Source organism: Mobula birostris, chromosome 23 (genome assembly GCF_030028105.1).
Source record: "Mobula birostris isolate sMobBir1 chromosome 23, sMobBir1.hap1, whole genome shotgun sequence".
NCBI classification, from domain to species: Eukaryota; Metazoa; Chordata; class Chondrichthyes; order Myliobatiformes; family Myliobatidae; genus Mobula; species Mobula birostris.
Genome location: NC_092392.1, coordinates 5,415,583 through 5,430,647, shown reverse-complemented (window position 1 = coordinate 5,430,647; position 15,065 = coordinate 5,415,583). Strand labels below are relative to the sequence as shown.

Sequence of the window (15,065 nt, the reverse complement as noted above, 5' to 3'; positions counted from 1 at the left end):
CTGTGTGGTGAAAAAGACACAACAGCGCCTCTTTCACATCAGACGGTTGAGGAAGTTTGGTATGGGCCCCAAAATCCTAAGAACTTTCTATAGGGGCACAATTGAGAGCATCCTGACTGGCTGCATCACTGCCTGGTATGGAACTGTACCTCCCTTAATCACAGGGCTCTGCAGAGAGTGGTGCGGACAGCCCAGCGCATCTGTAGTTCCCATGATTCAGGTCATTTACAAGGACAGGTGTGAGAAAAGGGCCCGAAGGATCATTGGGGACCCGAGTCACCCCAATCACAATCTATTCCAGCTGCTACCATCCAGGAAACGGTACCACAGCATAAAAACCAGGACTAACAGGCTCCAGAACAGCTTCTTCCACCAGGCCATCAGACTGATTAACTCACACTGATTGGAGTATACTCTATATTACATTAACTGTTCTATTTCTTATAAATTACTATGATTACACATTTAGACAAAGACGTAATGTAAAGATTTTTACTCCTCATGTATGTGAAGGATAAGAAATAAAGTCAATTCAATTATCACTTTTTCTGGTAAGCAAACAATAGCTGGTAGCTTCCTTTTGGAACTTGGTTCTATCGCATCGAATTGCCTCCAAGGCGGGGCAAGGCAGCGTTGTCGACAGAGAGAAAGATCAAAAGCTCGATTAAGTGTCTGGCCGACTTGAGGCAGCGGAAACCAGGCCCCAGAGCGCATTGAAGCGACAGAACCCAATGTCTGTTTGACAATTTAAGTGCTGGACCAGATTGAAAAGGTCAGGGTGTCGAGGCATGAGGCGAGGAACGGGTCAGTTCAGCTTGCTGCTCCGTGACGTTTACTCAGCTGTGCGCTGAACTCAGGATCTGAGGACGGACTCTTTTTGTGGACTTCAGTTCTGAACACTATTTGTTAGCATGATTATTTTTTCTTTGCACTTTGAGTGTTTAAAGGTCTTTTTAAAAATGGGTTCTATCGGGTTTCTTTGTTTAGTGGCTGCCTACAAGGAGATGAATCTCAAGGTTGTATAATATAACATAATTTGATGATAAATGTATTTCGAACTCTTAAGTGGGATGTCATTCAAAAATAAAATTGTGAGAATTAAGAGCCAATGGTAGATAAATTCCCAGGACTTGAGATGGAAAACAGATGTATAACTAATAGATAATAGTTAACACTTATCTATTACAACTCAACACACATGATTAGACAACAGATGTAGCACCTTTAAGAATGACAGCATGTTTAAGCTTAGTAATTATAGGTCTGTGAGTCTAATGTTAGTTTAGGGAGGTTTTGGAAAAACTTTTAGGAAAAGGATTAATCTACACTTGGAAAAGAAGGAATTAATCAAAGATTGTCCGCATGGCTTTATTTACCAGGATAGATCCTGTCTGACTTATTCGATTTAATATTTCTAAGTATTCCTATCAGCCTATCCCCAGGTTATATCACTCATCTATACACGAGAGACAATTTACAGTGGTCAATTAACCTAATAACCCATGAGTGAGGAAACCAGAGTACTCGAAGGAAAGTCATACTGTCACAGGAAAAGCAAGCAACTGCACACAGGCGGCACCCAAGGTCAGGATCAAACCCAAGTCACTGAAGTTATGAGGTACCAGCTCTATACGTAGTGTAGTGCCAGTAGATGATGCTTACTGCAATGCATATTAATGATTTGGATATGACTGCAGGAGGTTTAGGCAGTAAGTTACTTAGGGAGCAATCCCTGCTGAGAGTGGAAAATGGGGGTGGGGAAAGAGGGAAAGATGTGCCATGTGGTGGGATCCCTTTGGAGATGGTGGAAGTTATGGAGAATTATTTGCTGTACGAGGAGGCAGGCAGGGAGGGCAATAGGAATGCCATCCATGGTGGGGTGGTGGGAGGATGGGGTTAGGGCAAATGTGTGCAAAATAGAAGGTGAGGGCAGTGTTGATGGTGGAGAAAGCAAAGTCCCTTTCTTTGAAGGAGGAGAACATCTCATTAGTTCTGGAATGAAAAACCTCATCCTAAGAACAGATGGAGGCGAAGGAACAGAGAGACGGAGATGGCAATTTTACAAGTGACAGGATGGGAAGAGGTATAGTCCAGTTAGCTGTGAGAATCAGTGGGTTTATAAAAGATATCAGTAGATAAACTATCTCCAGAGATAGCGATAGAGAGATTGAAAGAGAGAAGTACTGGAAATGAACCAGGTAAATTTGAGGGGTTGGTGGAAGTTGGAGGCAAAATTGATGAAGTTGACGAGCTCGGCATGGGTGCAGGAAGTAGCCTCAATGCAGTCACTGATGTAGCACAGGAAAAGTTAGGGAGTAGGCTTCGAACATAGACTGTTCCACATAGCTGACAAAAAGGTAGGCATAGCAGAGATCCATGCGAGTGCCCTTTGGTTTGGAGGAAGTGGGAGGAGCTGAAGGAGAAATTATTGAAAGTTCTGCCAGACAGAGGAGAGTGGTGGTGGAGGAGAACAGGTTGGGTCTGCTATCTAGAAAGAAACAGAGAGTTTTAAGGCCCTCCTGATTGGGGATGGAGGTGTATAGGGGTTGGACATCCATTGTGAAAATGAGACAATTGGGACCAGGGAACTTGAAGTCATTGAAAAAGATCCAGAGCACGTGAAGTGTCACGGACGTAGATAGGAAGGGACTGAATCTTGGTATGCCGACACAAGTTCAGTGGGGCAGGAATAAGCTGAAACAATGGGTCTACCTGTACAGGCAGGTTTGTAGATCTTGGGTAGGAGGTAGAAATGGGAGGTGCAGAGAAAGGGAACTGAGGTTCGTGGCGGTGAATGGGAGATCCCCAGAATTAATGTCAGTGATGGTGCTGATGACAGTGGCGTGGTGCTCCTTAGTGGGGTCCTGTTCGAGGGGTAAGAAAGATGAGGTGTCTGAGAGTTGTCGCCTGGCCTCAGCAAGGTAGAGGTCAGTCTGCCAGAGTACTACAGCACCCCCCATATCTGTGAATTTGATGGTGAGGTTGAAATTAGTGCAGAGAGTGTGGAGAGCAGTGCGTTAGGAAGGAGTGAGGTTAGAATTGGTAAAGTTGAGACAATTGATGCAGGGATCGCTCCCCACGGGATTCTCTTGTCTATTCATCCCTCCTAGTACTTTTCCTTGCAAGCGGAACTAATGCCACTTCTGCCCCTGCACCTCCTCCATCACTATCATTCAAGTCTCAAACAGTCCTTTCAGGTGAGGTGACATTTCACCTGAGTCTGTTGGTGTAATCTATTGTATCTGGTGCTTCAGGTATGGCCTCCTATATGTCAGTGAGGCCCAACATAGATTGGGAGATTGCTTCACTGAGTATCTACACCCCGTCTGCCAGAAAAAGCAGGATCTCCTGGTGGTCACCCATTTCATTTCTACTGCTGCAATGAGGCAACAATCAGGCTGGCGGAGCAACACCTTATATTCCGTCTGGCAGCCTCCAAACTGATGGCATGAACATCAATTTCTCAAACTTCCAGTAATTACCCACCCATCACCATTCCCATTTCCCTCTCTCACCTCATCTCCTTACCTGCCCATCACCTCTCTCTGGTGTTCCTCCTCCTTCCCTTTCTTCCACGGTCTTCTATCCTCTCCTATCAGATTCCCCCTCCTCCAGCCCTTTTATCTCTTTCGCCAATCAACTTCCCAGCTCTTTACTTCAATCCCTTCCCCGTCACCAGTTTCACCTGTCACCCATTTCGTTGTACTTCCTCCTCCCTTCCCCCTACCTTCTTGCTCTAACTTCTCATCATTTTTTCCAGTCCTGTTGAAGGGTCTCAGCCCAACACCTCGACTGTTTACTCTTCTCTATAGATGCTGCCTGACCTGCTGTGTTCCTCCAGCATTTTGTGTGCGTTGCTTGGATTTCCAGCATCTGCAGATTTTCTCATCTTAGTCAGCACAGACTTGGCGCTCATGACTAGAGGAGCATTGGAAGGGGCGGGAACTGTGTGTCACATAGAAAAAAACCTACAGCGCAATACAGGCCCTTCGGCCCACAAAACTGTGCCGAACATGTCCTTATCTTAGAAATTACCTAAGGTTACCCATAGCCCTAAGCACCATGTACCTATCCAGGAGTCTCTTAAAAGACCCTATTGTATCCACCTCCACCACCATCGCCGGCAGCCCATTCCACACACTCACCACTCTCTGAGTAAAAAACTTACCCCTGACATCTTGTCTGTACCTACTTCCAAGCACCTTAAAACTGTGCCCTCTCATGCTAGCCACTCCAGCCCTGGGGAAAAGCCTTTGACTATCCACTCGATCAATGCCTCTCATCATCTTATACACCTCTGTCAGGTCAGCTCTCATCCTCCATCACTCCACATAGAACAATACAACACAGAAAGAGGTCTTTCAGCATGATATCTCTGCTGACGATTATGTCCAATGTAACTAATGCAATCAATCTTCAAGTAAACCTTGTTTAAAGGACAGGAGGTGTGACGGCAGACATTACAAGAGTCAGGCCAACGGGTTGAATGGTGGAGTGTCCTCTAAATCGAGTTATACAAGAGCCTGTGATAATGCTGCAAGAAAAAGTTCTTCGTGGTACTTCTAACTCGATGTAAGTTGAGTTACAAAGCAGCAGTGACCGAAATGCTGGGTAGAGGACGGGGCAGTTGATGGGGGGAGGGGATAGAGGGTGGCCCTGGGGTCGAAAGGTGGAGTGACAGGAGGACGGGGACGTCTCAGTTCCGCAGCGACGCACGGCAGCGGGCAGTGCCACTCAGGATGGGATCCCACCGCGGTGGTGTTCCCGGTCAAAGTGCCATCTCCCCTTCAAACCTGACCATAGCCAGCGTCACCGAGGGTGCGGGTCAGGATGCTGAAAGAATACCCGGAGTCCCGGGACCTCCAGTCAGGGCTCTAAGAATAAAGCCGCCTTATCAGCGTGTCGTTCCCACTTACCTCGGGATTTCCAATCGGGTTCTTTAGTGACATATTTATAAATCCTCGCTCGCGTCGCTGAACCCTGAAGCGATATACAAAGACATCAAAGCAGTGTTAGACCCACTGAAAGCAACCGTCGTTGACATTCAAACATTTTCGCGATTGGGTTATGCCTTTGAACGTGACCAATGAGAGTGCTGCTTATTCCGAGGTGAGACGGATTGCCGTTGCTGGGGGAGGGATGCAAAGGCGGCGGTTGCCGTGGAAACGGTCGGGATGCCGCTGGCGTCACTGCTGGACAGTCTGGTCCAGACTAAGGATCGTTGTACTAATTTCGTGGTTATTTTTCAGCGTGATGAAAAGAGCTGTTGTTTCCGTATTTGTTTAACTTAAATTTGGAAAGAACTGGCTTCATTTAGCTTGGTGTAGTGCTTTAAAAGCCAGAGATGATTATACAACCAGAGAAAACAGGTCCGTCAACCTCCATTTCGACCATCAGATCCTATTTATTCCAACACAAAATGCTGGAGGAACTCAGCAGGCCAGGCAGCATCAATGCAAAAGAGCACAGTCGATGTTTCGGGCCGCAACCTTTCGGCAGGACGCCAGGACACTCTTTTCCATGGATGCTGTCTGACCTGCTGAGTTATTCAGCATTTTGTGTGTGTTGTTCGGATTTCCAGCATCAAGCAGATTTTCTCTTGTTCCTATTTATTCCAAATGTGTTAACTAGCACTTGATCCAGCTGACTGTGCCTTAGCGACGCTAGTGCTTGTTCAGATGTTTCTTAAATGTTGTAAGAGTGTTTAGCTCCACTAATTTCTCAGGCAAAACCTTCGAAACTGAAAAATTTGGATGAAACAAATCTCTTCCTCAAAGTTCAACGCTGAAAGTGAATTTATTATCAAAGTATGTATAAATTATACAACCTTGAGTTTCGTCTCCTTTCAAGCAGCCACAAAACAAGAAACCCATTAGAAAGACAAGCAAATACCCAATGCACAGAGAGAAATAAAAGCACCAATGGTGCAAGCAATAAAAGCAAGGAACAACACTTAGAAGAAGGTGACTTAAAGACCGGAGCAGGCCCATAACCTCAACCTCAGCTAATCACACAGCGGAGCAAGTCGTCGTGGAGCGCCTCAGATCTCCATTAAAGCACTTAGTCTTCTCCTTAAAGCCATATCATCAGATCTCAGATACCTCTGTCATGAATAAACGTTTATTATTTCCTACCGTACATTGCTTGTATCCATCTAGAGAAAACAACCTGGCCTGAAATTGCAGTGATCATTTTAATATGATTTACAAAGTAAAGCCAAGTACATGCAGGTTCAAACCTGAGCTCACGTACTGTCATTCTGTGTGGAGTTTACAGGTTCTCCCGCTGAGGTCTGGTTTGCTCTAAAGTCCCAAATATGTGCAGGTCGGTAGGTTAATCAGCCACTGTAAATTTCCTCTTGCGTTTAGGCGAGTAAAATTATTTGGAAAAGGAGATGAGAAAGTAGGAAGAATAAAACATAGAGAGATGAAGCTGTTCTTAAAAAAACTTTTTTTTGTTAAACGTGCGCTTCCTGTAGTTATTTTACAAGAAAATACAACTCCAAAGCAAGTCAGCAGAGTGCGTTCAGTCGCGCAGCCGACCCTCCCGTCCAGCAGGGGGTGCTGGCGTGGGGAGGCGGGAGGTCAGCGCAGCGGCGACGCGACCCGGAGGCGGTAGTGTTGTTTGAGTATGAGGACTCACCTGAGTGCAGGTAAGCAGCGTATTCTACCGGCAGATGGAACGATACCTATACCACCAGGAACTAAACTTCGCAACACTTCCAGGTTCTAAAATAGAAAAAAACACTTCGCAATTACTTATATAGATCTGGCTGAGACCTAAATCCATTCAGGTTTGGGAGAATAAATTTGTTTAAATGTTGTTAAAGATTATTTTAAAGGTTGTGTTTTACTAAGCAGCGGACTTTTCAACAAGGGGATTGAAGTTGGAATAAAATGATCACAGATTATTAATGCAAAGGCTGTCAGATTAAGCAAGTATTGAGATAAGTGAATACAACACATGAGGGACGCAAAACTGTCGAATTATGAAGCGTAAGAACTGAGGCTCCTTTTGTGTTCAACTTTACAAACGTTAGAAGTTTTCCCCCTTTGACCAGCACTTAAAAGTTTAGTCATAATGTGTCGATAACATTGGAAAGCTTTGCCTATAGAGGGCAGGAGATTTATGCAGCTGCCCAAGATGCTTGCAGTTTAATCACATTGTTGTGGTGTTCTCCAACCTACATTTATCTAGTTTGCAGATCAGTTCCATTAAAAAAAACCTGAAGTGGAGGACAGTTTCGTTTGAAGAATGCTTATGTAGCTATTTGTGTTCTCTTTTTAAGGATGAAAGAGTGGTGGATCCAGGTTGCTCTTCTTGCTGCACCTCTAATAGCTGTCTACCTTCACCTTCCTCCCCCTATTCTCTCACCATCCCTTTATTCATGGCGGTCTGCTGGAGCATTCTTCACCTTCAAAGACCACCGCATATTTTACAGAGGTGAGTTTGATATTGTATAATCTGGGTCATTCAGTCGCAGGGCAAAAATATTCCTGATTTAGGGAAAATTTAAAAAAAAAATTAAAAAGATAATAAAATGATGTAAGTATGTAGCAGGTCAGACATCACTGGGAGGAGAAACAGAGTCGGGGTTTAAGATTGAAGACCCTTCAGGCTGGGGAAGGAGGCACAAGAAACCAGTAAACTGCAGCAAAGATGCAAGCAGCTGGCAAGGCATTTGCATGGTCTTGACCTGAAGTGTTTGCCGTCTGTTTGCTTCCACAGACACTGCTCAATTTGTTGATTTCTTCCAGGAATTTATTTTTATCCTGGATTCCAGCATCTCGGGTTGCTTAGATCTCCTGTTAAGCTGTAGTGAAGGTGGGAGTGGATGAGCTCTCTGATAGCGGAAAATTGGGCTGACCATGGGGATAAGCTGTAAAAAAGATTATCTAGTGAATGGGAGCAGTTAGTGACTGAGAACTTAAGTTTAAAAAAAAAGATAGGAATGTAGGATTTGCCAAATGAGGAGCAGAAAGACATGTCTGGCAGATCAAGTTGGGATTGTTCACCACTCCCAAAAAGGAATAAAAATACAAACAAGCTGAGCCAATATCACAGGTGCATGACTGATTTGGACAGAAATCAAGTTACCTGAAGCTGTAGAGGTTAATAACATTTAAGAGAAACACAAATAAGACTTTGGTCACATCAGCACCATTACAACCATCTAAATAAGTGAGAGGCTTATGCTGTGGTTAAAGTTGTAAAAGTGTGCACTATATGTTAACAATGTACAGGGACCTGGGCTATATTATTACAATATTTTTATCTTTTTTTTGTGATTTTGTTTTCTGTTATCATGGTTGTATGTGCTGTGTGTAACTGTTGGTACTGTGTTTTGCACCTTGGGCCCAGTGGAACACTGTTTCATTTGGCTGTGTTTCTGTGTATGGTTGAATGACAATTAAACTTGAGCTACTTAGTAGGACAGTACAGCACAGTACGGGCCCTACTCCATAATCAATCTAATGCTTTCTTCCTACACAACCCGTAACTCTCCATTTTTCATGCATCTGTGTGCCTATAAAACCTCCTAAATGTCCCTCATGTATCAGCTTCTACCCGCAGCCCCCAGCAGCGTTTTTCAGGCACCTGCCACTCCTGGTAATAAAAAAAAAATACCTCTGACATTTCCACTAAACTTTCCTCCACTCACCTCAAAAAGAATGTCCTCTGGTCACAGTTAACAATTTTAAAAAGGCGCAGTCATGAAGTGCATTTAGTTTCAGTGATGAAGGATAGTATCACAAAGACAAGCCTTATATCAATTATAACCAAGGGAGGGGGAAGCGTTGACTCAGACCATGAAAGGCCTGCGTCGGGTACTTTCATGCCATACAAGGCGTAGATTGGAAGTCTGTGTGGGGTGCCACACCTCGCACAGACACTAGAGCAATGTGTGATTAAGTGCTTTGCTCAAGGACACAAACATGCTGCCACAGCTGAGGCTCGAACTAGCGACCTTCAGATCACTAGACGAACGCCTTAACCACTTGGCCACATGCCCAACACATTATAGCCAAGCTATTCCATTATAGTTACATCTGGTATCTACCCAACAGTGTGGAAAATTGCCCAGGTGTGCACTGTTCATAAGAAAGCAGGACAAATCCATTCTGGTTAATAACTGTTCAAATAATGGTTGAGTGTGGTTTTGCATCCAGGTGTTCCTCCTCCTCCTTGCATTGACTGATTTCACCGCATCTCCAAATGCGAAATCAACAAGGCTGAACTCCACTCAGTAGGTAGAATCCTCGTCTTTCTCACTTTCAGACTCAATATATAGAATTCCTTGCATTCTTGGACGGTTATAAGAGACATGAATTCCGATTACAATGGCATCTTAAAATTATGTAATTTGTTGCTGCAGCATTGTCTTATACAGATGGTTTTTGACAACATGCTTAGATATACTTCTCTGTTTTTGTTACCCAAATTACTTCCCTTGCTGTATGCTTTGTCAAGTTCAGTTCCTCAGTTATAGATCCAATCATGTTTTTAGAGGACTGTCTGATTGCATAAGAAGATAGAACAGTAGAAGAGAGGAACAGGCCCTTCAGCACATGATGTCTTTGCCAACTGTTGGATTGGGCTGTAGACTTGTTATTTTTATTGATGCTTGTTTGTACAAACTCCATTTCCAGAAAAGTTGGGATATTTTCCAAAATGCAATAAAAACAAAGATCTGTGACATGTTAATTCACGTGAACCTTTATTTAACTGACAAAAGTACAAAGAAAAGATTTTCGATACTTTTACTGACCAACTTAATTGTATTTTGTAAACATACACAAATTTAGAATTTGATGGCTGCAACACACTCAACAAAAGTTGGGACAGAGGCATGTTTACCATTGTGTTGCATCACCTTTCCTTTTAATAATGCTTTTTAATCGTTTTGGAATTGAGGATACTAATTGTAGTAGATTTGCAATTGGAAATTTTGTCCAGTTTTCAGCTGCTCAACAGTCCATGGTCTCCGTTGTCTGATTCTCCTCCTCATGATGCACCATACATTTTCAATAGGAGATAGATCTGGACTGGCAGCAGGCCAGTCAAGCACACGCACTCTGTGTCTACAAAGCCAAGCTGCTGTAGCCCGTGCAGAATGTGGTCTGGCATTGTCTTGCTGAAATAAGCATGGACGTCCCGGGAAGAGACGTCGCCTTGATGGCAACATACGTCTCTCTAAAATCCTAATATATGCCTCAGAGTCAGTGGTACCTTCACATACATGCAACTCACCCATGCTGTGGGCACTGATGCACCCCCATACCAACACAGATGCTGGCTTTTGCACCTTTCGCTGATAACAATCTGGATGGTCATTTTCATCTTTGGCATGGAGAACTCGACGCCCATTTTTTCCGAAAACTAGCTGAAATATGGACTCATCTGACCACAGCACACGGTTTCACAGTCTTCTGGTCCATCTGAGATTAACTTGGGCCCAGAGAACTCGCCGGCATTTCTGCATAGAGTTGATGTATGGCTTCCTCCTTGCGTAATACAGTTTCAAGTTGCATTTCTGGATGCAGCGACGGACTGTGTTGAGTGACAATGGTTTTCCGAAGTACTCCCAAGCCCATGTGGCTATAATTGTCACAGTAGCATGACGGTTTCTTAGGCAGTGCCACCTGAGGGCTCGAAGATCACACGCATTCAACAGTGGTTTCCGACCTTGCGCTTTATGCACTGAGAAGTCTCTGAATTCTCTGAATCTTTTCACAATATTATGTACTGTAGATGTTGAAAGACCTAAATTCTCTGCAATCTTCCATTGAGAAATATTCCTTTTGAACTGACCAACAATTCTCTCACGAATTTTGGCACAAAGGGGTGAGCCACGACCCATCCTTGCTTGGAAAGACTGAGCCTTTGATGGACGCTACTTTTATACCCAGTCATGATACCTCACCTGCTACCAATTAACCTGCCTAATGTGGAGTCTTCCAAACCAGTGTTACTTGAATATTCTGCGCACTTTTCAATCTTATTTTAACTCTGTTCCAACTTTTGTTGAGTGTGTTGCAGCCATCAAATTCTAAATTTGTGTATGTTTACAAAACACAATTAAGTTGGTCAGTAAAACTATTGAAAATCTTTTCTTTGTACTTTTGTCAGTTAAATAAAGGTTCACGTGAATTAACATATCACAGATTTTTGTTGTTATTGCATTTTGGAAAATATCCCAACTTTTCTGGAAATGGGGTTTGTATTTTTATATAATTACCTATATACACACAATTGCTCAGTGAGTTTTTCAGTGCTTACAATTGCCTCTGTATTTTTCTGGAAACTTCTTGGTTTCATTGGTGTGTGTCACATTACTTGAGTCAAGCTATTTGATTGGTTAACTGTTATCTGTTGGAATTTCAATGGCATTTTCTGTTATCAGTAGCCTTGTATAAGATCACACCAGCTTTGTCTTGCTCGCTTCTTCTGCAATTTTCCCCCGTTCTTCCCTTTGTTTGCCTTTCTCTTTGTTCTCTCTTGTCATGCTTCATCTTACTATGTTGTCTTTGATCTTGTAATGCTTAATAAATTGATCACAAGCAACAAGTTTTATGCCTCATTCCTGACTTCCAAAGAACCTTTGGATCATAAAAGCATCAGGCTCCAACATAACCATGATGCCAATTTAAACGGTATGTTTGCCCGTGCATGGTCTATATTCCCATGTTCTCTTCCTGATCACGTGTCTCTCTAAATGCCTCTTCCATTGCATTGTATCTGCTTCCACCATTTCCCCTGACAGTGTATTCAATGTGTAAAAGAAACATTCTCATTTAAACTTTCCTCCTCTCACTTTAAAGCTATGTCTTTTAGTATTGACACCTGTGGTGGTGGGGGTGGAGTTGGTGTGGGGTGAACTATGACCATCTACCCTATCTATTTCTCTCATAATTTTGAGGGATGTGAGTCAAATGTGGGCAAACGGGGCTAGCTTAGATGGACATCTTGGTGGACGTTGATCAGTAGTGTCCGAGGGCTGTTTATTACTCTGTAAACTTTGACCAGTAGTGTCCGAGGGCTGTTTATCACTCTGTATACTTTGACCAGTAGGGTCAGAGGGCTGTTTATCACTCTGTGTACTTTGACCAGTAGGGTCAGAGAGCTGTTTATCACTCTGTATACTTTGACCAGTAGTGTCCGAGGGCTGTTTATCACTCTGTATACTTTGACCAGTAGGGTCAGAGGGCTGTTTATCTCTCTGTACACTTTGACCAGTAGTGTCAGAGGGCTATTTATCTCTCTGTATACTTTGACCAGTAGGGTCAGAGAGCTGTTTATCACTCTGTATACTTTGACCAGTAGTGTCCGAGGGCTGTTTATCACTCTGTATACTTTGACCAGTAGGGTCAGAGGGCTGTTTATCTCTCTGTACACTTTGACCAGTAGTGTCAGAGGGCTATTTATCTCTCTGTATACTTTGACCAGTAGTGTCCGAGGGCTGTTTATCACTCTGTATACTTTGACCAGTAGGGTCAGAGGGCTGTTTATCACTCTGTATACTTTGACCAGTAGGGTCAGAGGGCTGTTTATCACTCTGTATACTTTGACCAGTAGTGTCCGAGGGCTGTTTATCACTCTGTATACTTTGACCAGTAGGGTCAGAGGGCTGTTTATCTCTCTGTACACTTTGACCAGTAGTGTCAGAGGGCTATTTATCTCTCTGTATACTTTGACCAGGTTGCTCCTCAGCCTTTGACGCTCCAGAAAAAAAAACCCAGCTTTCTTCTTATAACATCATTATAGTATATGTTGTGCCCTTGGTCAAACGAGTTTTTAAGGATAAAGTCAATAAATACCAGTTAGTCAGTGAGGGTGAAGGTGCTAGAAACAGAATTAGCTATCATTTGCTGAATTGTGGATTGAAGAGGGAAAGCAACCATGATTTGGCAAATTGTGTTGAACTAACATGATGGAAGTTGTGACAAGTTATTGTTTTGGCTGGAGGTAAATGCATAGAGGAATTCATCAGGGACTGCTATAAGAATTACTACTTTTCTTCATTTGTATTGGACTGGTATATGGGGAATAGAAAAGAGGGTATGTCATGGATGGTGAGAGTTTTAGGAATACACAACATTTTAGAGACAGCTTCTTCCACTTCACCATCAAATTTCTGAACGGACCATGAACACCACCTCACATTTTTTTGCGCTACTTATTTATTTGTTTATATTTCTTTTTGTAACTTATCCTCGACGACCTGGATCAACACGTTGAAGGGTTCCGGCCCGAAACGTTGACTGTTCGTTTCCACGGATACTGCCCGACTTGCTGAGTTCCTCCAGCTTGTAGTGAGTGTTGCTTTGACCCCAGCATCTGCAGAGTATTTTGTGTGGAGGCTTGCCTGCATCAGGCGATGCCAACTCTGGACCACCCATGCTGGAATGACTGTGGACGAGATACCAGACAAAGATTGATCCAACCTCGGCTCCCAAATGATTTTCATCTGCCCCTCCCGGGCACACTTCAGCATTTGAAGCATTAAAAGTGTGAAGAAAAAAACTCTGCCATATGAAGGATAAACAACATTGTGACTTGTGTAATTTTTTATCGTATTGGAATGTACTTACTGCTGCTGCAAAACAACAAATTTCATGACCTATGTCCATGATGATAAACCTGAGACTGATTAATATAGTCCTAACAAAAGAGTTTCTAGAGCCATAATTACGATCATCAGACAAGGCGGGATCATCATCTAATCGGGTTAATAAAGCTTAGCAGTCAATCCTAGTTTCAAAGGCTGAATTATCCTTAAAGGTGAGTTGGGTCACCAGTTGCTCACTCAGTAGCAAAGGCTGGTGATCTGCATGGAGAGAAATGCTGTTTTAATCCAAAATACCTGTATTTTAATAACATTCAATGGCATCTTAGGGTTATGCCAATGCATTTATTTTTATTTTTATTTATTTGAGATACAGCATGGAATACGCCCTCGCAGCCCTTTGATCCACCTCACCAAAAACCCCACAACCCCAGATTTATGCCAGCCTAATCATGAGACAACTTGTAGTGACCAATTAACCTTCTAGCCTGCAAGTTTTGCCACTCTTCTGGCATCAACAGAGCACAACCACAACTGAGTAACCCTAACACATGTCTTTAGAATGTAGGAGGAAACTCAAGCATCTGGAAGAAACCCATGTGGTCATGAGGAGAACGTACAGCAGTAGGAATTGGATCTGGGTCGCGGGTGCTGTAGAGCATTAGGCTAACTGCTGTGTTACTGTGCCCAGACCACCAATCCTTGAACATTGCCTTGGAGTTGCCTGTATTGAACTTAACTGCAGGACTATCAGACACCCTTTGAAACTGTCTTAATGTGGTATTTTTATGCTATATTTCAGATTCCATAGGTGCTTTTGGTAGTTCTGATACAGTGATACTTTTGCATGGCTTCCCAACATCAAGCTATGATTGGCACAAGGTAGGAGCAGCTTAGGAAGCTGATACAATTTACATAAGGATTTTTTTCTCTTTGAGTTTATTGTGGGGAGAAAAAATTGGAATTGAAGGGAGGGGACATGTTGTCAATGAGGGATTGCAGTCTCTCAGGGAGAGAATTCAGTTGAATTCAACTGTAGGTGAAGGGAACTGCTATCTAAAGTCTGAGTTTTGATTTATGAATCTCGCAACTGATTATTATAATGGTAGCAGCCCCCTAGTTGGTCATTGTACAATTATCCACCAAAATGTGCTAAAGTTGGCCAGGATCCTTTCTTCACAGTGACTGTTACTGTATACCAATTTACTTTTTATTTAAAAATTAAATTTGAAGTAAGCTAGGATATATTCAAAGGGACCTCTTTTAAGTGAGTGAGTTTTTCCTTTAGTAGCTGAACTATGTTGCTCAATGGTCTAAGCATTTTGTGGAATAATTGAGAGCACTAAGAGATTATGACAACATTCTTTTTATTTTAGATCTGGGAAGGCTTGACATTGAGGTTTAATCGTGTTATCGCAGTAGATTTTCTTGGCTTTGGATTCAGCGATAAACCTGTGAGTATGTAGTTCCTGAGTTGCAATGTCTAGTATCAAACAAC

General features: G+C 43.0%; 2 protein-coding genes across 8 annotated transcripts in view; one reads left to right on the top strand and one right to left on the bottom strand.

Annotated features, from left to right (window-relative positions):
- Positions 1–6,508, bottom strand: part of cep41 (centrosomal protein 41) — a 69,630-nt gene extending 63,122 nt beyond the window's left edge. For 4 of the 5 annotated variants that reach the window (XM_072241397.1, XM_072241400.1, XM_072241398.1 and 1 more), the window contains exon 1: positions 4,917–5,084. In XM_072241397.1, the coding sequence (XP_072097498.1) occupies positions 4,917–4,949 (33 nt within the window). In that variant the 5' untranslated portion in view covers positions 4,950–5,084. Of the gene's footprint in view, positions 1–4,916; positions 5,085–6,252 lie in introns of those variants that run through there. The other variant, XM_072241399.1, reaches the window with a different exon arrangement.
- Positions 6,509–6,570: 62 nt separating this feature from the next.
- The window catches only part of mest (mesoderm specific transcript), a 31,218-nt gene continuing 22,723 nt past the window's right edge, over positions 6,571–15,065 (top strand). Inside the window, exons 1-4 of one of the 3 annotated variants that reach the window (XM_072241819.1) lie at positions 6,571–6,652; positions 7,289–7,443; positions 14,370–14,449; positions 14,944–15,021. In XM_072241819.1, coding sequence (XP_072097920.1) covers positions 7,290–7,443; positions 14,370–14,449; positions 14,944–15,021 — 312 coding nt within the window. In that variant the 5' untranslated portion in view covers positions 6,571–6,652; position 7,289. The other 2 variants (XM_072241818.1, XM_072241821.1) reach the window with 2 other exon arrangements.